Source organism: Bufo gargarizans, chromosome 4, assembly GCF_014858855.1.
Source record: "Bufo gargarizans isolate SCDJY-AF-19 chromosome 4, ASM1485885v1, whole genome shotgun sequence".
Classification (NCBI taxonomy): domain Eukaryota; kingdom Metazoa; phylum Chordata; class Amphibia; order Anura; family Bufonidae; genus Bufo; species Bufo gargarizans.
This window is the reverse complement of record NC_058083.1, coordinates 435,766,440-435,791,090: the sequence shown is the minus strand read 5'-3', so window position 1 is coordinate 435,791,090 and position 24,651 is coordinate 435,766,440. Positions and strand designations below refer to the sequence as shown.

General features: G+C 44.1%; 1 protein-coding gene across 2 annotated transcripts in view; it reads right to left on the bottom strand.

Moving 5' to 3' along the window:
- The window catches only part of RIN2 (Ras and Rab interactor 2), a 174,842-nt gene that overhangs the window by 39,673 nt on the left and 110,518 nt on the right, over positions 1-24,651 (bottom strand). For both annotated transcript variants that reach the window (XM_044291755.1, XM_044291756.1), the window contains exons 4-6: positions 23,952-24,138; positions 12,208-12,319; positions 5,751-5,823 (exon numbers count right to left, since the gene is read on the bottom strand). In XM_044291755.1, coding sequence (XP_044147690.1) covers positions 5,751-5,823; positions 12,208-12,319; positions 23,952-24,138 — 372 coding nt within the window. The remainder of the gene's footprint in view (positions 1-5,750; positions 5,824-12,207; positions 12,320-23,951; positions 24,139-24,651) is intronic.

Below are 24,651 nucleotides of genomic sequence, written 5' to 3'. Positions count from 1 at the left end.
ATGGTACAAACATACAGTATAACAGAGGGGTATGGAAACCTTCACAGGATAATATTATCACTATTAGGGATGAGTGACTTCTGATGTTTCATCCGATGTCGATGCGCTCATCCCTAATCACTATATTACTGGTTTGTACTCTGGTACACAGCCATAACCTGATCATGTGCCCGAGCGCTTTGTTTTTAGATATGTGTCTGTAAGAAGAGGGGGATAGATGAAACACAATATGGCTGCAGGGTCAGCCTACACAGCCCTTGTTTGTTGACTGTAACCATGGATACACATCTTTAGAAACAGAACACTAAGGCTACTTTCACACTGGAGTTTTGGCTTTCCGTTTCTGAGATCCGTTCAGGGCTCTTACAATCGGTCCTAAAATGGATCAGTTTTGCCCTAATGCATTCTGAATCCAAAAGGATCCGCTCAGAATGCATCAGTTTGCATCGGTTCAGTCTCCGTTCCGCTCTGGAGGCTGCCTGCAGCGTTTTTCTGTCCGCTATGTAGTGCGGAGCAAGACGGCACACAATGTAACTCAATGGGGACGGATCAGTTTTCTCTGACACAATCCGGCACAATAGAAATCGGATCCGTCCCCCATTGACTTTCAATGGTGTTCATGACAGATCCGTCATGGCTATAGAAGACATAATGCAACCGGATCCGTTCATGACATGGTTGTATTATGGCAATGGAAGCGTTTTTGCAGATCCATGACGGATCCGCAGAAAACGCTAGTGTGAAAGTAGGATAAGAGGGACTTTATCATGAGGGGAATATTTGAAGTCCGTTTTGCTTGAATCTACGTTGGCGTATTTGATGCCACATTTATCAAATGTTTCATGTTGTTTGATTAAAAAAAATTCTTCTTAAAGCCTCTTTCACACGACAGTTTTTTTTTTTCTGTTTACGGGCCATTTTTTACGTAAACAAAAAAGGTCCATACATGAAACCATTCATTTCAATGGTTCCGCAAAAAAAAAAGAATGTACTTCGTATGCATTCCGTTTCCATATTTCTGTTTCGTTAGAAGATAGAACATGTCCTATTATTGCCCGCAAATCACGTTCCGTGGCTCCATTCAAGTCAATGGGTCCGCAAAATAAACGGAACACATACGGAAATGCATCCGTATGTCTTCTGTATTCGTTACGTTTTTGTGGAACCATCTATTGAAAATTTCATACCCAGACCAATTTTTTCTATGTAATTACTGTATATTGCCATACGGAAAAACGGAACAGAAACGGAAACAAAAAACGGAACAATGGGTCTGTGAAAAACGGACCATAAGACACAAAAAAAAGCCATACAGTCGTGTGAAAGAGGCCTAAACCTAACATTTTTGTCTAGAGAAGCTACTCCTGTTTTTCTCCTTCTGGAGTGAGATTGCGACTTTTAAAAGAAGTCTCAGTGATAGATCTGGAATGAAACTCACAGCTAATCACACCCACTTTTCCACCCATATTTAAAAACTGGAGTGAGTGAAGGTATAATAACTATGTATAAATCAGGGCCGGCTCCAGGTTCATGTGGCCCTTGGGCGATAAAGTCTCAGTGGGCCCCCTTGTGGCATTCTGCAAGGCGCTTACAGAAATGAAACTGCATGTATTATAGATTACATACCTTACACAGAGCGGAGATATGTGAATCAGTCCTTATGTGCCTACTTTTATTTTGTACCCAGTGTTTCAGTCCCTCAGTTCTACTCACAGATATGTGCCCCCTCACAGTAGATATGCCAAGATATGTGCCCCCTCACAGTAGATATGCCAAGATATGTGCCCCCTCACAGTAGATATGCCAAGATATGTGCCCCCTCACAGTACATATGCCAAGATATGTGCCCCCTTCACAGTACATATGCCAAGATATGTGCCCCCTTCACAGTAGATATCCCAAAATATGTGCCCCCTAATAGTTGATATGCCAAGATTCCCAGCCTGCCCCGCTCCTCCTCCTACACAGATCAGCAGGACCATGTGTGAGGACATCGTGCTGCTGCTGCAGTGGAGCGCTGGAGCAAATAGTTCCCTGCTTCAGTGGCGTGCCTACGGTGTTTGGCACCCGGGGCGGGTCCTTTCTCTGGCACCCCCCAACCCAATAATTTTAAAAAAATTGTACCCCCTCACACCCACATTGTGCCCTCTCACAGTAGTTATGCCCTCTCTGTGCCCCTTTCACAGTTGTAATGCCCTATCTGTGCCCCCTTCACAGTAATAATCCCTATTGTGCCCCCTTCACAGTAATAATCCCCATTGTGCCCCCTTCATAGTAATATTCCCCATTGTGCCCCCTTCACAGTAATAATGCCCACTGTGCCCCCTTCACAGTAATAATGCCCACTGTGCCCCTTTTATTGTAGTAATGCCCTCTGGATCTGTGCCCCCTCCATAGTAGAAATGCCCATTGTGCCCCCTTCACATTAGTAATGCCCTCTGTGCCCCCTCCAGAGTAGTAATGCTCTCTGTGCCCCCTCCATAGTAGAAATGCCCTCTGGGCCCCCTCCATAGTAATAAAGACCTCTGTGCCCCCTCCATAGTAATAAAGTCCTCTGTTCCCCCTCCATAGTAATAAAGACCTCTGTGCCCCCTCCACAGTAATAAAGACCTCTGTTCCCACTCTGTATTAAAAACAATAAAACACAGTAACTACTCACCTGAAGCTCACAGTCCTCTCTTCCCTGCAGGCACAGATCGCGCTGCAGTACTGTGTGGGCGGAGCATATGCAGATTACCGGGCTGCAGGTTCTGCCCACACAGGGCCAGCAGCGCGATCTGTGTATGCAGGCTGAATGGTGGAGCAGGGAGAAGTCTTCCTGCTTCACCATTCAGAGTGCGGCCGGCCTGAAGGAGGGGAGAAGCACGGGGAGCGAAGTGGTGAGTGACAGGAACCAGCTCTCTGCGCTCCAGCAATAAGAGCTTGTATCTGTATTGATGGAAGCGCTCGTTGCTTCTGGCCTCTGGCAGTTGTGCTTTGGGCCCGGCACTTGCCCGGGTATGCCGGGTGCTGACACCGGCCTTCGTATAAGTACAGAGATCTCTCCCATCATCTATTTATATGTGATGAGGGGATATCCTCTGTGTCTGGAGAAAAGAAGGTTTCTACACAAACATAGAAGAGGATTCTTTACGGTAAGAGCAGTGAGACTATGGAACTCTCTGACTGAGGAGGTGGTGATGGTGAATTCACTAAAGGGGCCTGGATGTATTTCTGGAGTGTAATATTACAAGTTATAGCTACTAGAGAGGGGTCTCTGATCCAGGGAGTTATTCTGATTGCCTGAATGAGGAAAATTGGCTTCTACCTCATGGTCTACCTCTATCTCATGTTTTTTTTCCCCTTCCTCTGGATCAACTTGCAGGATAACAGGTTGAACTGGGTGGATGGATGTCTTTTTTCAGCTTTACAAACTATGGGGCACATTAAGACCGGTGTTTTAATGAGCCCCTGCACTGGGGGTGGATCCGCCGAAGTTATGTAGAGGTGCTGGCCTCTACATAACTTCAGCGTATCCTGCGCCGATTCTAAATGTAAGACTATCTTACATTTAGGCCATTTTCTACACCTAAACCAGACATAAAAAATGATGAATGAGACAGGCCTGCCGGCCAGTCCCCTTCCCGACCACGCCACGCCCACCTTTTTTAGATCTGGCGCGAGCGGGGGAGGAGTTGCAGATTCTGCTGCAACATGGCGTGCGACAGAATCCACACCAGATATACGCCACAAAAGTGGCATATATCTGTTCGGAAATGACTCCCTATGTTACTATGTTTAGTAGTATAAGAATGCAAAAAGTCGCTAATTTTTTGTGCAAGCGAGCCCAAAAAGCCCAATTTTTGAAGCCAGAATTCTAAAGTGAAGGCATGATAAATCAGGGCCTAGGAATATTTGCAAAAAAAAAAACTGTTGTGAAGGTGGATCATATATATAGTTTCCATATCCGTTTGTGGCATTTACAACATCCTCTCGGTGGACAGAACAAAACATTTCAAGTACGAGGTGCAACGGGTTTATCGTGTGATTCATTGTTCCGTCGGGCAGCTACAAGCTGTGACCATGCTTCCTGGGAGAGAGAAAAGTCCCTTGGGAGGTGGAAAATTAGATCACATTTCGACCAATGATGGCACAAACCCATCATTAGCCATCTCTGCCTAATGAGTACATGGGAGCATCGGGTACAGATGACCCCATGTCACTTCCTTTTATTGGAGCTGAAATTATTACATTTTTACTTGGTCTCCTGCCCGGACAAGCATTATCTCCATTCAACTGATCACATGTGCTTGTCACAGGCATTCCTAAACAGCAGATCCTAGCCCCGGAGCATAATAAAGCTTTTACTGTGCAGCGTAAACCACAGATTGTTATCAGGTCAAATAAAAATGAATAATAACAGAACATGGCAAGCACCACCATAAACAGTCCATTAATCCAGATAAGCTTTTACGGGCAGTCACTCAAGGCTCCAACCTTTATGTTCCTGTTAACATAATCGTGGGACTGAACCTTTTACATTAGATAACACATGATCCACTAATGCCCTGCTACATTTCCTTTAAGTTACATCATAGCTAGGAACTGATTCGTACATGGCTTCCTCCACAATGCGGTTGGTTGCCCTTTGGTCTTTCCTCTGAGGAGCCGCAAGGCACTGCTGATGGACCACGCATCACAAATAAGCACAAGATAACAAATAGAAAAACGCAAGGTCGCCCTATATTATATCAAGATTTCAACTGTGAGACGTATTAAAATTTGGCTCAAAATGGTAATTGTCTTTGAATATAAAGTATCTTCTAACATGTCTAAGGAGGACATAGGTGTGTATATGGGAGGGGGGATTGATGAACCAATTGTGAAGAACAGGCAAGACACTTTCCTAAACCCTTTGTCACAAATTAGAGAGTCAGAATCTCCATTGATTTAAAGGAGTTGTCAGAGATTTGAACACCGACACCTAAGACTTCCGCTGATCAGCTCTTTGAAGAGAATGCGGCGCTGCAGCCTCATCCTAGGCCAGTGATGCTACGTGCATCGGTCACATAGCCTAGGCGCAGCTCAGTCCCATTGAAAACAGGCTGGACAACCCCTTTAGGGTCCATTCACACGTCCGCAAATTGCGCCTCCTCAAAACACAGACACCAGCTATGTACGTTCCACATATTGCGGACTGCACGGCCGGCCCTGTGATAGAAATGCCTATTCTAGTCCGTGGCTAAACAGTTAAACTGTTAAAGATTATCTGTCAATTCTATAAATCCAGGAGTTCCATATGCAGGGTCAGTGCAGTGAGGGGTTGGGAGAGGGTGTGCCAAAGGCAGGAAAGCTGAGGAGCTGAGGCGCACTGAGGTACTAGGACACACCCCTTGGCACACTGAGGTGCTAGGACCCGCCACTTGGCGCACTGAGGTGCTAGGACCCGCCCCTTGGCGCACCGAAGCTCTAATTTGCACATTAAACACTGTTTTCTCTGGAACGACACAATGGATTTTTACCACCCAGGTATCATTTTAATTAGCAGGATCAACCCTACCAGGTAGAATGCCTGGTTTGATAGGGTTGATACTTCTGATAGGTTCTGTTCAGGTAAAAAATACTAGTTGTATTTTCTTTCAAATAAAATAGAGCTGTATGTCATATTATGCGGTGAAAAGAATATATGCAAAAGCTGTGATTTTGTTTGCGGCACTTTTTATGTGGGTTGTTGTCTTAATACGTCACAGCTACAATCCAATGTATCTTACCTGCTGATGCAATAGAAAGCGACAAGCCTAAAAACATCCGCAAAGCTGATTCCAGAGCCTTCCACGGAAAAAGCTGGGGAGACAAAAGATAATGGACACCACGTAAGACCACAAACAAGACGATGTTAAATCAGATCCTGGTGTTTTTCTGCAGAGGGTAAGCAGTAATGTTTTGCAAGTATCAAACAAAGCAGTGTTCTCCTAATTGAAAACAACTGTGCCGGGCGCGATTCTGTGCCAGAAGAGCAATTCTGCTAAATATAAGGAGCCTGGAATTTATGTCCCTTTCCTCATTCCTGGAACATTCACTCATCCTTAAAAAATGGGTCAAAACAGATCAGAGTTGCACAATGAAGGAGTCAGAAAACAAAACAAAGGAACTCACATGATCCTCAATTCAGTCTGACTTTGCCCACACAAATGTGGCGCTAGTAGTATTCTGCAGTAGTATCGGGGCCTCTTCACACAGGATGTTTACTTGTGTTATCACGGCAGCCACATGTGCAAAGTTTCCATTCATGTGTCTCCATTTCCCCCTCTATTACAGCGTATAAACTACTAAAGGGGGGGAAAAGTCTCAAAAAAGTGTATAAAAGGAATATAAAAAGTAAAAGAAAACAATAAAAAAGTTTGTTTTAAAGGGAATGTATCTATATTTTTAAAACAAATTAAACCAGATACTGAGACATATTCTTTTTCTAATCTGTTTATATTTTCAGAATTTTTTTTATTGTATTTTCTGGACTTGATTTTGGGGTCAGCAGCAGCTCAGGAAGGATGGCTAACAACATTCAGAGATATGAGAGCCGCCACATACCAGAGAAACCTGTATTCTGGAAGGGAATAGTTGACATCTACGGAAGTTTGTAAAAAAATTAAAAAAAAGTCTCAAGATAGTACAGCATGTAAGGGGAATTTAAAAAGTAAAAGAAAACTATAAAAAGTTTTAATTTAATGTTTTTTTTTAAAACAAACGTCCTCATGTATAGTTTTTTTTAACTAATACCAGATACTGATACGTATTTAATTAAATCGCATTTTTATTTTTTATTTTTGGTATTTTCAAAAACTTTCCACGCCATTTTTTCTGTTGGTTTGTATATAGAGATGCCTGGAGGTGTATAAACTACAATTTAAATGTGCCTGTTCTCCATCCACAGGCCACATTTAGATGCACTTGCAAGGCCTGGGCCATATCAGCCAGTCTTGAGTGGGACTCGCAGACTCCTCCCTCCTCCAATTGCAAGCCTGTAATTTGCCCACTGGCTCCTGGTATTGCCAGTATGGCACAGATACAGTAGGTGAGCGTTAGGTCCCAAGCTACTTGAGAAACCTTGGCGCGGTGCTCTGGCTCAGACATGTCCTCCACAGTAGGATATGTTGGCTAATCTCTCAATTTTAACATCAGTATGAGGGTTTAGTAAAACCGCAGAGTGCACCTGTCTTTGCAAATGTTATTATATTTTTTTAATATACCCTATAGATAGTGACATGGAAAATTAAAGCAAAAAACACTAAAAGTTCTAAAAGTTTTTAAAGAGGACCTTTCACCTGGAAAAACATTGTGAACTAAGTATCATGACATCTACAGCGGCGCCCAGGGATCTCACTGCACTTACTATTATCCCTGGGCGCCGCTCCGTTCGGCCGTTGTGCCCTCCTGTATCTTCGCTCACTTGGTTATAGTAGGCGGAGTCTACCCTTGTTCTGCTGGGCGTCTCCTTCTCCCATGCTGTAGTGTTGGCCAATTGCAGCGCACAGCTCACAGCCTGGGAGAAAAAACCTCCCAGGCTGTGAGCTCTGCGCTGCGATTGGCCAGCGCTACAGCCTAGGAGGAGGAGACGCCCAGCAGAACAAGGGTAGACTCCGCCTACTATAACCAAGTCCCCTAAGTCTCCGCCTACTATAACCAAGTGAGCGAAGATACCGGAGGGCATCGCGGCCGAACGGAGCGGCGCCCAGGGATAATAGTAAGTGCAGTGAGATCCCTGGGCGCCGCTGTATAGGTCATGATACTTAGTTTACAATGTTTTTCCAGGTGAAAGGTCCTCTTTAACATAAAAACATTGTTTAAGAGTAGGTAATTTTCTGATGACATTTTCAATTTAAAAGGGTGTTCCAGGCTCCTGCTATTGTTGACGTATCACCAGGATAGGTCATTAATATCCAATAAGTAAGGGTCCAACACCTGCCACCCCCACGATCACCTGTTCCCTGCAGCCTCAATGGAGCAGAAAGCACAGATCCGTTTAAACTATAGTGGTCGTGTGGGGTTACTGCAGATCAGCTAACATTCACTTTAATGGCAGTTTAGCTGCGGTGACCCGTCACGGCCACTGCACTTTGAACAGTGCTGTGCTTCCAGCTCCATTCAGAATGCCAGAGGATACAGGGGGCAGCTGATCAGTTGGGGTGCTAGGTGTGAGACCTTCACCAGTCAGATATTAATAACCAACTTGAGGATCTGTCATTAATATCATGAGCCTGGAAAACCCTTTTGTGGCGAAACCAACCTCGCCAATGGGTTTTGGAGGGGCCTGGTTGCCAGCCTCTTGCCCCAGGATTATGGCCCATACTAACTTTGAAGGAGAAGACAGACCGGCCGCACAGCTTAAATCTGTGGAACTGTTTTGGACAGAAAAGCCATGAGTACAGCCAGGCCCAAGAGACTTTTACAACTAATTTGTGCTATGTTGGGATGTTAAATGTCTATGTGTATTGTAAAGGGTGAGACATTGTATACGTTGAGTAGTGAGGTCTGTTCCATTGTCTCTCTGTGTGTATTGCCTTCTGTCCTGAGAGATAATTGAATTACAACTCAGGTGTCTCCAGGACAGAGGACATTATGTATTCTCCTGCCTGTGATGATTATGTTAACCATGGTGTACCATGATTATATCACAGGCAGAGGGGAGGATTCTATGTGGGTTGTAGCCTTTGTGTTATTGGTAATTGTATTTTGTTAATTGCGTCTCAGACAATGCCAGTGTGTTAGTTAATTGCATCAAAGACCATGCTCATTGTATTTTGTTGATAGCGTTACAGACAGAGGGAAGGGGGTTTTGTGTACAATTGCTGGGAAGGTGTCAATACTGTAAATGCATGTGATTGGCTAAAATATAAACTGTCAAAGTCTTCTACAAGGGCCCCAGAGACCTGCATAAAAGGCTGAAAAATAACCCATTAAAGAGTTGCTGTTTTACATTCAGCATAGAGCCTCGTCTCATGTGTGTGGGGATTGCTATACGCTGAAGATTTGCTGTACTCCCCTGGCTATAACTACTAGCTCTTGTAAGAGCTGTTCCTGGCTCCTGTGGTGGTTTTAGTGTAGAGCAGAGTGCTTGGAGTCCTCGGGAAGCACTGGGAGCATCCATCAACGGAAGTACCGGTTGGGGTGCTAGTAGATACGTTACATCTTTTAAAGGGGTTGTCCGGGCTTTTTCATATTGATGACGTATCCTCAGGAAAGGTCATCAATATCAGATCGGTGGGGGTCTGACAACCGGAACCCCGCCGATCAGCTGTTTGAGGAGACGGCGGGTGCTGTGCGAACCTGCCGTCTCCCTTCTCTCTTCCTGCTCTGCTGCTGCTATCCCATAAACATACAGCGGTGAGCAGAAAGAGAGAAGAGAGACGGCACGTGCGCACAGCGTGTGCCGCCTCCTCATACAGCTGGGGGTGCCAGGTGTCGGACCCCTGCAGATCTGATATTGACCTTTCCTGAGCATAGGTCATCAATAGTAAAAGCCCGGACAAACTCTTAAGTCCAGACCTTCTCTGCATATTACTTAAATAAGTCATATAAATATGACGTAGGCTACTTTCACACTTGCGTTCAGAGCGGATCCGTCTGAGACGGATCCGCTCATATAATGCAGACGGTGGATCCGTTCAGAGCGGATCCGTCTGCATTATATTGTTAAAAAAAACTTCTAAGTGTGAAAGTAGCCTGAACGGATCCGTCCAGACTTTACATTGAAAGTCAATGGGGGACGGATCCGTTTGAAGATTGAGCCATATTGTGTCATCTTCAAACGGATCCGTCCCCATTGACTTACACTGTAAGTCTGGACGGATCCGCACGCCTCCGCACGGCCAGGCGGACACCCAAGCGCTGCAGGCTGAACGCTGCCAGACTGATGCATTCTGAGCGGATCCGCGTTCACTCAGAATGCATTAGTGCTGGACGGATGCGTTCGGGGCCGCTTGTGAGCCCCTTCAAACGGAGCTCACAAGCGGAGCCCCGAACGCTAGTGTGAAAGTAGCCTTAGTGCAGCCGTACTATTGGTATAATCCATGGAAGGAATAAAAGTATGTAAGTATTCGAGAGGTTTCATCTTGATATGAAATCTTATGTGACCTTAAAGTGAAAATGCAAACAGCTAACTCAGTGGGAAAGCTCCATAGTTTTTTATATTATCCATACATTAGTCAAGCTGCGGCACATATTTCCCTTTAGGCTAAAGGAAGACAGGTTTACTATGCCAGGTTTAGATATTTGCTGATGACTGTTCAACATTTGGCTGTGTTTGGACAAAACATAAGAGGCATATCAGAGACAATCTGGTCTGAGGCATGTACGTAGGCGGCTAACTGCATATACAGCTACGGCAGCATAAAGCTTCTCAGAGACAAGAAGATGCCAAACATCACACCCATCATGTGCCAGGAAGGTCTAATAAAGGCAGACACGGAGAAAAGCTTCACAAAGAGAGAAAGCTGAACTTAGTGAGTTTGGTCAATGTTACTTTCTATGGTCAATTCTATGGATTTATCAAAAAGTATCTGACACAAGAAGACACTACAGTGATCCCTCAAGATATAATGGCTTCAGGCTTCAGTTTTCAACATCCAATGGTCCTTTATGACCCATCATAAGTTGAAGCTAGACTCAACATACAATGTCTCAGACTTAGATCCAACCAATAAGGGTCCATTCACACGTCCGCAAAATGGGTCCGCATCCATTCTGCAATTTTGCGAAACAGGTGCGGGTCTATTCAATTTCAATGGGGCCGGAATGTGCGGTCCGCATCCGCACTTGCGGATCCGTGCTTCCGTTCCGCCAAAAAATAGAACATGTCCTATTCTTGTCCGCAATTGCTAGTTAGCAGCTATTCCCAACTGTTATATGTAAGGACATTTTTTATCTGTTTTAGTTATCTGCTTATTTTTCTTAAATCTTAATTTTCTCTTATCTTGGATGACATTTTGGGCTTTTGGAACCAATTACTCAACATACAATGGTCGTCCTGGAACCAATTAATATTGTAACTTGAAGGCCCACTGTATTGCCCTTCTAGATATTTAGACGACTGTATTTCTGGGTCTGTATCGGTTCCGCAAATTTCATGGAACAGGTGTGGACCTATTCATTTCAATGGGGTCGCCAAAGATGCGGACAGCACACGGTGTGCTGTCCGCAACCGTTCCATGGCTCCGCAAAAAAATATAGTGCATGTCCCATTCTTGTCCATGATTGTGGACAAGAATAGGCATTTCTATCTAGGGCTGGCTGTGCGCATTCCTCAAAATGCAGAACGCACACGGCCGGTATCCATGTTTTGTGACCGCAAAACACTTACGGTCGTCTGAATGGACCCTAAAGGTGCCAGTACACATTGGATGAGCCTGAGCCGCACCAAACAATGTGTCCCGACTTTCCCCTGACAGATGATGTTGGGAAAGAAAGATGGCGTGTGCTGAAATTCCACATACCCGATTCTTTGTTCTCCTTTCCCGAATAAAAACGCATGCATGCTCGGGCCAAGTTGGTCATTAATTTGTAAGGGGAAGTCCTCTGGATTAGCTGTGGACGGAATGGGCATTTGGCTGATGGCTATTGGAGATGTATGGCCTTAAAGGGAATATGTCACCAAATTGTTTTTTGTCAGTTAAAACCAGATAGTAACACAAATTAGTTTTTCTATTTTTTCCTGTTTTTATTTTCTGATTGCAGATTATTTTTTAATTCTATTTCCTGAACACGATTATGGGACAGTCATCTTGTGAGCTGTTTAATAACATTTGGAGATATGCTTTACAGCTAACCCCTTTGACTTACATGGGAGAGTTTTCTAGGCATGCTCCGTGACCTTTGAAGAGGTCAGGAGGGAGCTGATAAGCTGTGATATCACCTATTGTGAATGGTGAATTCTGTGTTATATATATATATATATATAGTGGTATCTGTTATTGTAATCCTGCCTGTAATGATAAGCAGGTAACTGCAGTAAAGTGATCTGTACAAATCACAAATATATACTAAGCAGGCTTAGTGACCAGTACGAAAACTGCAGGATTATGGTTTTTTTTTTACATATAGATACTGACATAGAAAATTAAAAATAACCAACAATTCTTTAAAATATGTTGACTTGTTCAAAATCTAATAAAAAAACAAAAAAAAACACCAGTGCTCAAGACAGATTATTCTGAAGGTAAATGCTTCACTTACTATATGAACTTTCTCTAATCACAAATTCTTGGAAACAAGATCCAAACTCTTCTGGAACCCGAAGTGAAATGACTTTCTTCTGGAGTTTTGAAGATTTCCGCACCAAAAAGGTCTGTTAAGAAAGAAATCCTAAAAGTTAAGTGGTAGGCCTAGAATAGAAAAATGCCAGAAATGTCTGATTTTCTCTCAAACTACAGTATATAAATTAAGCAAACCAAATTACCTTGACTTTTGGTCTGCTGAATTTCAATTAAAGGGGTTATCTGAGAAATAATAATGAGGTCATTGTTATCACATTGGCGGGGGTCCAAGTTCGGGCAACCCTGATGATCAGCTGTTTCAGGGAGCCAGGACATTCACCTGAGCTCTGTTGAGTGCTACGGTCTCCCAGCAGCTTACCAAGCACGGCGCCGTACATTGTTTCTTGGCAGTGCTTGGTATTGCAGCTCAACCCCATTGACTAGAATAGGGCTGAGCTGCAACAAGGCCAAGTGACCGATGTACAGTGATGTCACTGGCCTAGGAAGAGGCCATGCTGCTCACTGAACGCCCGGCCTCTTCTAATAGCTGACTCCTGGGACCCCCACAAATCTGATATCTTTTCCTGGAAAACCCCTTTAGTATTGGCCACTAGTTATTTAGTAAGAACATTAAAAACTATGTAAAATTCTATCATAGTTTTTTTATATCATCTAATTAAAGCAATATAGTGATGTTTTATTAATGAATCAATGTTGAGCATACCCAGTTAACACCTTAAAGCAGTGTTTCCCAACCAGTGTGCCTCCGGCTGTTACAAAACTACAACTCCCAGCATGCCCGCACAGCCAAATGCTGTCCGGGCATGCTGGGAGTTGTAGGTTTGCAACAGCTGGAGGCAAACTGGTTGGGAAACACTGCCTTAAAGGATAACTGTCGCAATTTTATACATTTTTTGGGAGTATTGGATTGTGGTGATTAATATCACCTTGGTGGCCCTATTTCAACTTTTCACTGTGTATTCAATTACCCCTTAATTCCACAGTTTTTTTTCCCCTGTACTGCCTACTTTTACCTGTGCTTAAAATAGGGTTGCTAGGCATGGTCCGTCTATCTGTTGAAGGACGGAGGACGCAGAAGCATGCAGCGTGCAAGGTCAGATTACTGACAGCCAGGGACTGTAAGTAAATGATTAAAGCCAGGTCCTCCCCAGCAGCTGATAACAGTGCCTGGGCTGTGTGTACTTCTCCCTGTCCCTACTCTTGGCAGACGCTCCCTCACTCAGCAGAGCTGGAGAATGCAGAGTTGAAGCAGCGCAGACCAAGGAAGGGAGATCTGCCGTCTGCTCAGTGTATAAATGAAAGCAACATGTGGTAAGAGGACCCCTTTGTGCTGCAGGAGATTAACCCTTTAGGGGGGGAGGGCTCTGGTTACTGACACTTTTGGGGGGCTATTGTTACTGGCTAGTGAGGGCAGGCGGGATTAGCCACAGGGGGAGGGCAGTGGCGGCCATCTTAACTGAATAGTGAAATTGCAGTTTTATGCAGACTGGTTGCTAAGGGCTGAATCTTATTAAATATGGGGTAAGTCAGTCTAATAGTAACTGATTCTGGAATATCATGCTCTTAGTAACTACAGATATGAAAATTGAAATTAGGGTCTAAATGTGACAGTTATCCTTTAAAGGAGTGTTCTGGTAATATTTTTTAACAAGTGTCCACAGCACTGGCCAATGGCTGACTTCAGTGTTGACGTGCTACTTGTGGCCACAACACTGTTGAAGCCACTCATTGGCTGGAGCGGTGCATGTGACCATGACCATGCACTGCCAGTTGTAAACAGTGCAGGGACCGGAAGATGGAGAATGTAGAGGCAGGGTGGAGGACCGGAATGGCAGGGAGCAGGTATTAAGTATTTTAGGGGCAGGTTGCGGGCACTTGCTTAAAAATCAATAACAGAAAACCCCTTTAAGAAAGCATTACAGCCCCATCTGAGCTTCTATGACTTAAAGACCCAGTGAGCAAAGTGATGTAATGAAAATTAAGAGCTTGTGACAGTCATCCCCTCACCCCCCATTAGAACTACAGGGAGTGCAGAATTATTAGGCAAATGAGTATTTTGACCACATCATCCTCTTTATGCATGTTGTCTTACTCCAAGCTGTATAGGCTCGAAAGCCTACTACCAATTAAGCATATTAGGTGATGTGCATCTCTGTAATGAGAAGGGGTGTGGTCTAATGACATCAACACCCTATATCAGGTGTGCATAATTATTAGGCAAAATGGGTCAAAAGAAGGACTTGACAGGCTCAGAAAAGGCAAAAATAGTGAGATATCTTGCAGATGGATGCAGCACTCTTAAAATTGCAAAGCTTCTGAAGCGTGATCATCGAACAATCAAGTGTTTCATTCAAAATAGTCAACTTGGTCGCAAGAAGCGTGTGGAAAAACCAAGGCGCAAAATAACTGCCCATGAACTGAGAAAAGTCAAGCGTGCAGCTGCCAAGATGCCACTTGCCACCAGTTTGGCCATATTTTAGAGCTGCAACATCACTGGAGTGCCCAAAAGCACAAGGTGTGCAATACTCAGAGACATGGCCAAGGTAAGAAAGGCTGAAAGACGACCACCACTGAACAAGACACACAAGCTGAAACGTCAAGACTGGGCCAAGAAATATCTCAAGACTGATTTTTCTAAGGTTTTATGGACTGATGAAATGAGAGTGAGTCTTGATGGGCCAAATGGATGGGCCCGTGGCTGGATTGGTAAAGGGCAGAGAGCTCCAGTCCGACTCAGACGCCAGCAAGGTGGAGGTGGAGTACTGGTTTGGGCTGGTATCATCAAAGATGAGCTTGTGGGGCCTTTTCGGGTTGAGGATGGAGTCAAGCTGAACTCCCAGTCCTACTGCCAATTTCTGGAAGACACCTTCTTCAAGCAGTGGTACAGGAAGAAGTCTGCATCCTTCAAGAAAAACATGATTTTCATGCAGGACAATGCTCCATCACACGCGTCCAAGTACTCCACAGCGTGGCTGGCAAGAAAGGGTATAAAAGAAGAAAATCTAATGACATGGCCTCCTTGTTCACCTGATCTGAACCCCATTGAGAACCTGTGGTCCATCATCAAATGTGAGATTTACAAGGAGGGAAAACAGTACACCTCTCTGAACAGTGTCTGGGAGGCTGTGGTTGCTGCTGCACGCAATGTTGATGGTGAACAGATCAAAACACTGACAGAATCCATGGATGGCAGGCTTTTGAGTGTCCTTGCAAAGAAAGGTGGCTATATTGGTCACTGATTTGTTTTTGTTTTGTTTTTGAATGTCAGAAATGTATATTTGTGAATGTTGAGATGTTATATTGGTTTCACTGGTAAAAATAAATAATTGAAATGGGTATATATTTGTTTTTTGTTAAATTGCCTAATAATTATGCACAGTAATAGTCACCTGCACACACAGATATCCCCCTAAAATAGCTAAAACTAAAAACAAACTAAAAACTACTTCCACAAATATTCAGCTTTGATATTAATGAGTTTTTTGGGTTCATTGTGAACATGGTTGTTGTTCAATAATAAAATTAATCCTCAAAAATACAACTTGCCTAATAATTCTGCACTCCCTGTAGATAAAATGTAGCCATCTTTAAATATTCACATTTGGGGTCCTTTATCAAACAGGTGTAAAGTAGAACTGGCTTAGTTTGCCCATAGCAAACAATCAGATTCCACCTTTGATTTTGGACAGCTCCTTTGGAAAATAAAAGGTGGAATCTGATTGGCTGCTATGGGCAAACTAAGACAGTTCTACTTGATAAAGGACCCCAATTGTTCTTTTTCATACTGTATTCCATTTCCAGGCAGATATTTTTTAGCACACTCCTGACTCGTCCATTTTAGAAAGTGTATGGGAATTATGGAAATAGCAGCGTGCACTGGTTCAGCTGCCTATATAACCTGCATAGACAGGACGGGGAGAGTAGTCGGCATGCTCATCCACCTCCTTTCTTTCTTGGTCATCTTCATCTGGTCACAGGACTCAGTTTCTCCTTATGGCTGAAGATCCCAGAGGTGGGAACTAGGCTGGCCAGACGTCCGGTTTTCTGTCTCCCTGTCCTCCGTCCGGCGCAGGGCCTGGACGGACACAGGGATGTCCACCCTTTCAGTTGCTCACGCTCAGACAGCAGCACTGTGCTATCTGAGCATGAGCTGCAGTAACTGACTGAGGCCTCTCTCACCCCCAGTCAGTCAGTAGAGCCACAGACATGGCCCCCTGTGGCTGACTGAGGGGGAGAGAAGCACCCGGCTGCTCAAAACTCACTTTCCCCTCAGAAACTTCTTCCCTCTCCTCCCCCGTTTCCCCTCCATCCCGGCGGTGATGGGTGCGTGGCTTTACTGAGGTGGGCGTGGTTTATCGGTTTGGGGACGTGGCCGGTGAGGGTAGGCTTTCTTGGGTGAAGTCAGTGGCCACCCTACTGGGAACCTATCAGATAATCATGAAGGAAATCTGTCATCAGGAAAGTCAGCGTTACACCCGGCACAATGCCTTGTACGACTAGCTCAGCTAAATGTCAGTACACCATTCACTTGCAGATTAGTTGCTGCATTTTGGAGGAAAAGTAATTTTAATCCTTATGCAAGTGAGCAGTTGAGTGCACGAGGGAGGTCATAAGCCTGAAGGAACCTAGAAGAAGAGGGAGGGTCTGGCAGAGGAGCGGGAGGAGTAAGGGTGCACAGATTAGCTGCGACTGCATCACAGACTCCCTTCAAGTGTCTTTGTGAATATGTCTTAGAAAATTGTTTGTGAAAATTGATTGTGAAGTTCCCAAAATTGACTTTGGTGACAGACAGTGAAATGATTGCTGGATACACAGTAATGCAGTTAAACTACAATTGACTTAGGCAGGGATCACATCACGTTTTTCCCATCAGTTTAACGTATACAAAAAAACGTATAGGTTAAAAGGATGCCTCAGACTGATGCCATACCATGGAACCTGTTCACCATAGAGTTCCCTTGTAAAAAAAAGTTTACGTTTTGCTTTACCATTGTAAAAAAATATATACTTTTTTTCACCGGACTCTGCAGGATACAAGAGTGTGGTGTGCTGCGTCTTGTATACTTCAGACAGAGTCATAAAACGTGATGCGAACCCAGACTAAGATAAAGGGGCTTTCAGGGACTTCAAAACTGATGTCCTACTATCCTTAGGATAGGTCATCAATATTATATCAATGGGGGAAGGACTCCTTGCACCCCTATCATCAACTGGTTGAAGGGACCCTACATTGCTAAGGCTACTTTCACACTCGCGTTTTGTGCGGCTCTGTCATGGACGGATCCGTTCAGATAATACTACCGTCTGCATCCGTTCAGACCGGATCCGTTTGTATTATCTGTAACATAGCCAAGACGGATCAGTCTTGAAAACCATTGAAAGTCAATGGAGGACGGATCAGTTTTCTATTGTGCCAGATTGCGTCAGAGAAAACGGATCCGTCCCTATTGACTTACATTGTGTGTCAGGACGTATCCGTTTGGCTCAGTTTCATCAGACGGACACCAAAACGCTGCAAGCAGCCTCCAGAGCGGAATGGAGACGGAACGGAGGCAAACTGATGCAATCTGAACGGATCCTTTTCCATTCAGAATGCATTAGAATGCAAACTGATCGGAAAGCCAAAACGCGAGTGTGAAAGTAGACCTACCCGGCACAGCATTATACATTTTGTGGTGGCTGATATTGCAGCTTGATCCTATTCATTTGGCACAGACAGTAAAAAAAAAAGTACAGATCTGTGCCTGGTAAGCAATGAAGAGGATGCCCTGCTCACCTGAGGGCCTTGGCCCATCCTTAAGATGGGTTTACACGGGCATGGCTAAAGCAGATTGTCGGGAAGAAAGCATTCCTCCCCGACAGTCGGCTGCCCATTCAGTGAAGGAGCCCACTACCCAGAAACTATCATTTATGTGCCTGCACGAACGTCAAGATCATTCATCGGGTGATCGGCACCACATTTAGATGGGCAGATTGTCGGGAACGAGCATTCGCAGTAACATTTGTTCCAGATAATCTGCCCAAACATCAGGCCATGCAAATCCACCTTTAGGCTAGGCCATCAATATCAAAGTCCTGGAAAACCCCTTCAGACTAAAGTTTTAGTCACCCGTAATCTTGCATTGCTAAATCTCATATAGAACGTTTGGACTGCACAACCATGCTTCAGTCCAATGAGGAGTCATCGTATGAATCTATCAACACAGAAAAAACCCAGGAAAATACCAGCAGATACAATCACTTTTTCCCTACAGTCACGCAGGCTTCTGGAGGCTGGAGAACAGCCATCAGCTTGTGTACGCAAGATAAGACAGCACACCGTGACTCACGACTGTCAACTTGTCCATTCATATAACATGCTATCGGCAATTTTAGCGATTGTCAGTGTCCCTGATGCCAAGTTACGCCTTAAAACTAAATAAAATCCTCCACCCCGGGGTGGCTAATGTTTGTGATGAGGTTTTCAGCTTTAGCGATGGGGAGTGATTAGGAAAAGCAGGTGAGGGATCGCAAAAAGGGAAATATATTGGTATTTCTTTTTTATAATTTCATAAAAATAGACTTTTTGTAACAAGAGAAGTCAAGGGATGTTCTGTATTATACAAATCACTGTAAGGGGGCTTTTACTCAACCATATGTAGCGGTATTTTGCAGTCTGCAAAATGTATGATGTTCATGTGACATCTGTGTTGCATCCATTTTTGGGGGGGGGGGGTGGGCAGACTCATAAATCCATGGTCCGCATTAGCAGTCAAGAATGGGACATGCTCTATCTTTTGCGGAATGGACATATGGATGCTGAAAGACTCTAAGATAAAAAATAAAGTCTGTTCTATTCTTGCTCTTTACAGACATAAGAGACACTAGGTAAGTATGACAAACATCAGACTTTGGTTAAACTTGTGGGAACCGGAGAAACTCGGTATAGTCTAGATCAGTGCTTCCCAACCAGTGTGCCTCCAGCTGTTGTAAAACTACAACTCCCAGCATGCCCGGACAGCCTTTGGCTGTGCGGGCATGCTGGGAGTTGTAGTTTTGCAACAGCTGGAGGCACACTGGTTGGGAAACACTGGTCTAGATTGTATAAATAATAATAGAACAAAATATCTATCAAGAGGGCGGAAATTTCCTTGAGAGAAGAAATGTATGGCAGGAGTCCAGCCCAACGCAAACCACTCCAAGAGTAAGGAGCGCCAAGCTCAATCTTACCCTCGACAGCTCAGCACAATTGCAGACCACAACATCTAGTAGCCTCTGAGGTTCGCCTGAAGTTCAAAAACAGAATCATCTTTTATGCAGCGGTCATCATGATTGTGGTCACATCAGGGGAGGTGTTTGGGGCTCAGTTTTTTTTATTTAGGGTCATTTTTTGTCCTTAAAAATAGTGCAACCAGCTGATATCTTGTGCAGCTGCCGGGGGTCTGGAATGTCATGAAGTCCATCCAGAGGGAATCTTCACTTTCAACAATGTTCCATTGTATTCCCAAAACTGTGCAAATAACAGGTGCTGCACAGTCCAGGACTTGGCTCCGGCAGCCTGTGTGTATACTATGCACATGTCCTGCCTGTATAGGGATAATACATACTTCATCTGTAGCAGTACACAGAAACACGGAAACCTCGCCAGAGACCACCTGAGAAGACCACCGCGCTAGCTAAACAGATTTCAGTTCCATCACCTACTATGTATATTGGCCATGGTATTTAAAGAGGAGCTGTCACCTCTCCTGATATGTCTGTTTTAGGAACTACCGTACTTGCATTCCCCATGTAACAACCGTTCTGGAGCATCTTTTTCATATAACGCTGTGCCATTCCTCTATTATTCCTATTACAGGTTATGAATGAATTGCCATTATCCACACCGATGGTGCATGCACCAGAACAGCGCCAGGTGACATTACAAAGGGGCGGTGCTTTAGTGCGACAAGAGCAATGGCGATCCCCTTATTGCACCAAACAGCTCATTTGCATATTATGAAAAATACTCATCTCTCAGGAACAGAATCTCTGATCTGGAAAGGGAAAACATTTTAATTAGGTGACCTACAGCTATTGAACAGTGCTCTTGGTTTGCCATGGCGGTCTCTGGTGACAGAATCCCTGTTCTTGCTGTAGTAAAATGATTTCCCAGAGAAAGTATTTCCAATGCAGCAAAATATCTTCACAGGCAGTGAGGTGTGGGAGAGAGGCCTGCTCTGAACTGCTTGCTGATATACACTCATAGCATTTAACTGCTGCTGCCACTAGGAGGCACTCAGTACAGCTCCCACTGAGATGAATAGCCATACAAATCCATATGATGTAGGCTCCCCCTACTGGTGACTACATGTAGCCAAAATGTTAACGCTATCTATCTATCTATCCTTATCGTGCTACAGGCAGCACAACACAAAGGGATAATGTCTTGCTCCTCCCGTCTAGGACAGAAGATAAATCATTAGTAAATCAGACTAATTAACCCCTCTATAAAGGAGTGCACACCCACTAGGTAGATGTGTGTTTTTTTTTCTTCTGTCTAGGACAATGAAGCTCGCACATACAGAGGCTCCCGCGGCTGTGAAGGTCAGTATGGTTGCTAAGCCTGATATTATATAGCTGGAAGTGGTTTCCAGAATATCATATGAGGTGCTGGAAGAGAGTCCATTGTTATATGCATGTTCTAGAGCTGGAGGTGTGCTCCAAGGTCAACTGCATAACATTACTGATTTGGAAGTGGTTTCCAGGATTTATTTTTCCCATCGGTGGTTTACATGGGAGGATTGAGCTGACATTTATCTTGAAGGTTCCTGGTGAGTTTCTCATATGCATCGGGTGTTCCCTGCAAACTATCTATGTATGGTTCAGGGTGTGTCCCTGTGAGATGTGCCGGTTTGGCTGTTACAGGCACTGTTATTGCCTTCAGGGTTGCAGCAGTGTCTCCATCTCAGGAGCCATTTTGGAGTAGAAGTATACAGGAGCAGCTGAGCTACACTTGATGGGTAACATATTAGTTAACCTTTTGTGCCATTTTTTACCTAACTCTCTCAATGTATTTTTATTAGTTTGTCAAAATGGTATGAAATAACTCTGTGCCATGTGTTATCAGAGTCGTTTTTAGCTCAGCTACATTTGTGGCTCTGCACAGTGTGAGATATTACTGCAGCAGCGGAATCACAGCAGCTCTAAGGATCCTGGTTCTTGGAATGGCTCATATGTAGCGTGTATGTATGTGTGAGCAAATTATGTTACAATTACAGAACTCTGCAAAGAATCCCATAAAGCAGGCATGCTCAACCTGCGGCCCTCCAGCTGTTGTAAAACTACAACTCCCACAATGCCCTGCTGTAGGCTGATAGCTGTAGGCTGTTCAGGCATGCTGGGAGTTGTGGTTTTGCAACAGCTGGAGGGCCACAGGTTGAGCATGCCTGCCATAAAGCCCTAAATGTAGCAGATGTGTGCACCAACTGTGGGCAATGTAGCAGATGTGTGCACCAACTGTGGGCAATGTAGCAGATGTGTGCACCAACTGTGGGCAATGTAGCAGATGTGTGCACCAACTGTGGGCAATGTAGCAGATGTGTGCACCAACGCCTCCCTGCTGAAGGTCTCCAGTGCAGACATGGTGCAGAGATTGTAGAATGGTTTACTTCTCATCGGTCAGAAGCTTTCACTCTCTATGGCAGGAGTGTGGTTCCAGCCAGACAGGTAACATGTATGTGGGAGCTAGATTACAGCCGTGTCTTACAGATCCTGCAGTCTCAACTCAGCGGGGTAACCCTCTAAGGTAATATTCCAGTGGCCGGTCTGTCTGGGAAGACTTTTTTTCTGCCTGTCAGGTTATCCCTATGGTCAGAAAGATTGCTTCTGAAACATTAATTCATGTCTCTGGCGGAGAGCAAAGCTTCTTTGGCTTAAGATTCCTGGTGTCATAGGGATTGCTTCCCCATGAAATTTTGCTTAGTCACTAAGATTGGGGGTCCATTCATAGAACCATATCTGATTTTGCAGACCACAAGTTGCGGATCCATAGGACCTGGATCCGCCGTATACATTCTGCATTTGCGGTTCAGAACTTCCTGCCCTGTATGGTAATGCCCATTCTTGTCTGCAATATGGAAAAGGGTGGGACATTTTCTATCTCTTTCAGGGCCGTAAAATGGATGTGCAGATGTGGACGGCACACTGTGTGCTGTCTGTGTCTCACAGTCCCATTGTAAAAATGGGTCCGCATGGGATCTGCAAATTGCGCGACGTGTCGGAATGAAAAAAAATCTTTCATGTGAATGGAGCCTGAATGTCCCTCTAAGTTCATGTGATTATTTTTTTTTTTCCACGTTCTTTATTCAATCGGTTAAGCCTCCTATTCCAGCCTGGGGTTGGGCTGTTCTCCTCAAGACCCTGGTTGAATCTCTATTTCAGCCTCTTACAGAAGCACCAGTAAGGTTGGTATCTTGGAAGGTTTTATTTCTGGTGGCATGTGCATCAGCCAAGAAGGTGTCAGACTTTGCAAGGGCAATATCTGAAAGTACATCAAGAAGACTCAATTTTAAGGTTGATGCCCTATACCCTACAAAAGCTCTCATCTGACATGAATGTAAGTTAAGAAATTCATCTGAAAGAATCCTCAATCAGCTGAACAAGACAAACAAGCTTCATCTACTGGTCATTGGAGAACCAGGGTCCTTCAGGTCGGCTGACCAGCTGTTTATATAGAGTAGTATAAAAGCCAGCAAGCTACACTGCTTGGATTAAGAATACTATTAAAGTCTGCTTCTAAATTCCGAGTTCTCCAGTTACCAGGTGGAGTTATAGCTCAACTCAGTCCACTTAGTCTCTTGGGCAGAGGAGAGGGAAGAAAAAAACTAAACAAAAAAACATTGGATTAATTTTGCAGAGCCTCTACGTGGTCTTCTCCATGCATCTTTACAAAACAATATAAGTTGGATGTATCTAGTGCTTGCGATTCAGCCTTTGACAGACAAGTCACTATTAAGGCTGCGATTTCGAACCCCCCCCTTGTATAATACCGCTTTTCAGATGCCTTTGTGTTGTGCTGCCTGTAGGACGATAAAAGTCTAAATTTGCTTACCAAAATGTATTTCCTTGAGTCCAAAGGCAGCACTAATATTCCTCCATTAAAAAGACATTGCTTGCAAAAAACACATCTACCTAGTGGGTGTGCACCCCTTTTATAGGGGGGGTTAATTAGTCTGATTTACTAATGATTTATCTTCTGTCCTAGACAGGAGGAGCAAGACATTAACCCTGTGTTTGTGCTTCTTTTGGACTCAAGGAAAGATACATTTCGATAAACTATTTTAGACTCTCATATCTATCTATCTATCTATCTATCTATCTATCTATCTATCTATCATCTCTGGACTTGGAGAAGTAATCAATTCAGCAGAGATCTCAGAAGGGGACTGAACGTCAGATCTGGTATGGGGCCCTATGATTTGATTACACCCCGATTTGCCTGCCTTTATTGGACATGATCCTGATATTTGATATATACCGTATCAATCATGTGTATGTCATACAATCTTCACTATTATATCTGATCTATATTATATCTATATTTAATTTTGAATACAGCAGTGGATGAGGTTCCTCAAAGGAACATGAACCCATTTGCAATGCGGCTCCTTCCCCATCTCTAATCCAGCATAAAAACCTTAGTATTACGATGCCGTAAGTCCGTCCATTATAACCTGTACGTACCCCTGGTGGCTGATCGTGGAGGACGCCTTGGACCTTGTCATCCCTCAGACCGAGCTGAAGCCACACAGGATGAGTGTGGAGAAGTTTATCCAGGATGCTGGGCTTGTAGGCCACACTTTCATACCCTGAATCCCGCAGAAAAGCCTTCTTTTCAACCAATATGTTCTTCTCCATCTCTTGTTCAATGCTGTGTAAAGAAACAGAAATATTTAATGACGTCTCCCTGGGGTTCCCAAAATGACGATTACACCCCTTCTAATCTAATCAGGGTGGAGTTTTCTGCTGCCAGACAGAGAAATTATTTGGTGCCTTCTAGATCTGGACTTGATTTGATGTTAACTGGTTGAATATTTTGGCAGCACATGGCATGCTTTATTTCAGCTGGTAATGTGAAGTGATGTGCTGCTCCGCTAGGATTCCGTGGGTCTGTGATTTTTTTTAAACATAATTTCACAAACATTTTTGCACAAATGCTGTTTTTATACCGCCCTTGCCACTTGTGGGTGTAGTGGGGGACAGGATCCATTGGTCCCAGTAGATTTATCATCTTATACGTCAGTTTTCTGGTGTAAATAATGACTGAAATGTATGTCATTCTAAGTGCACGAACTGACAGAGGAGACGCTTACAGGCTATGGATACTTTCAGGGCAATTTCTTTTTTTTTTTTTATTATTGCATGTTACTTCATTTTGGGATAA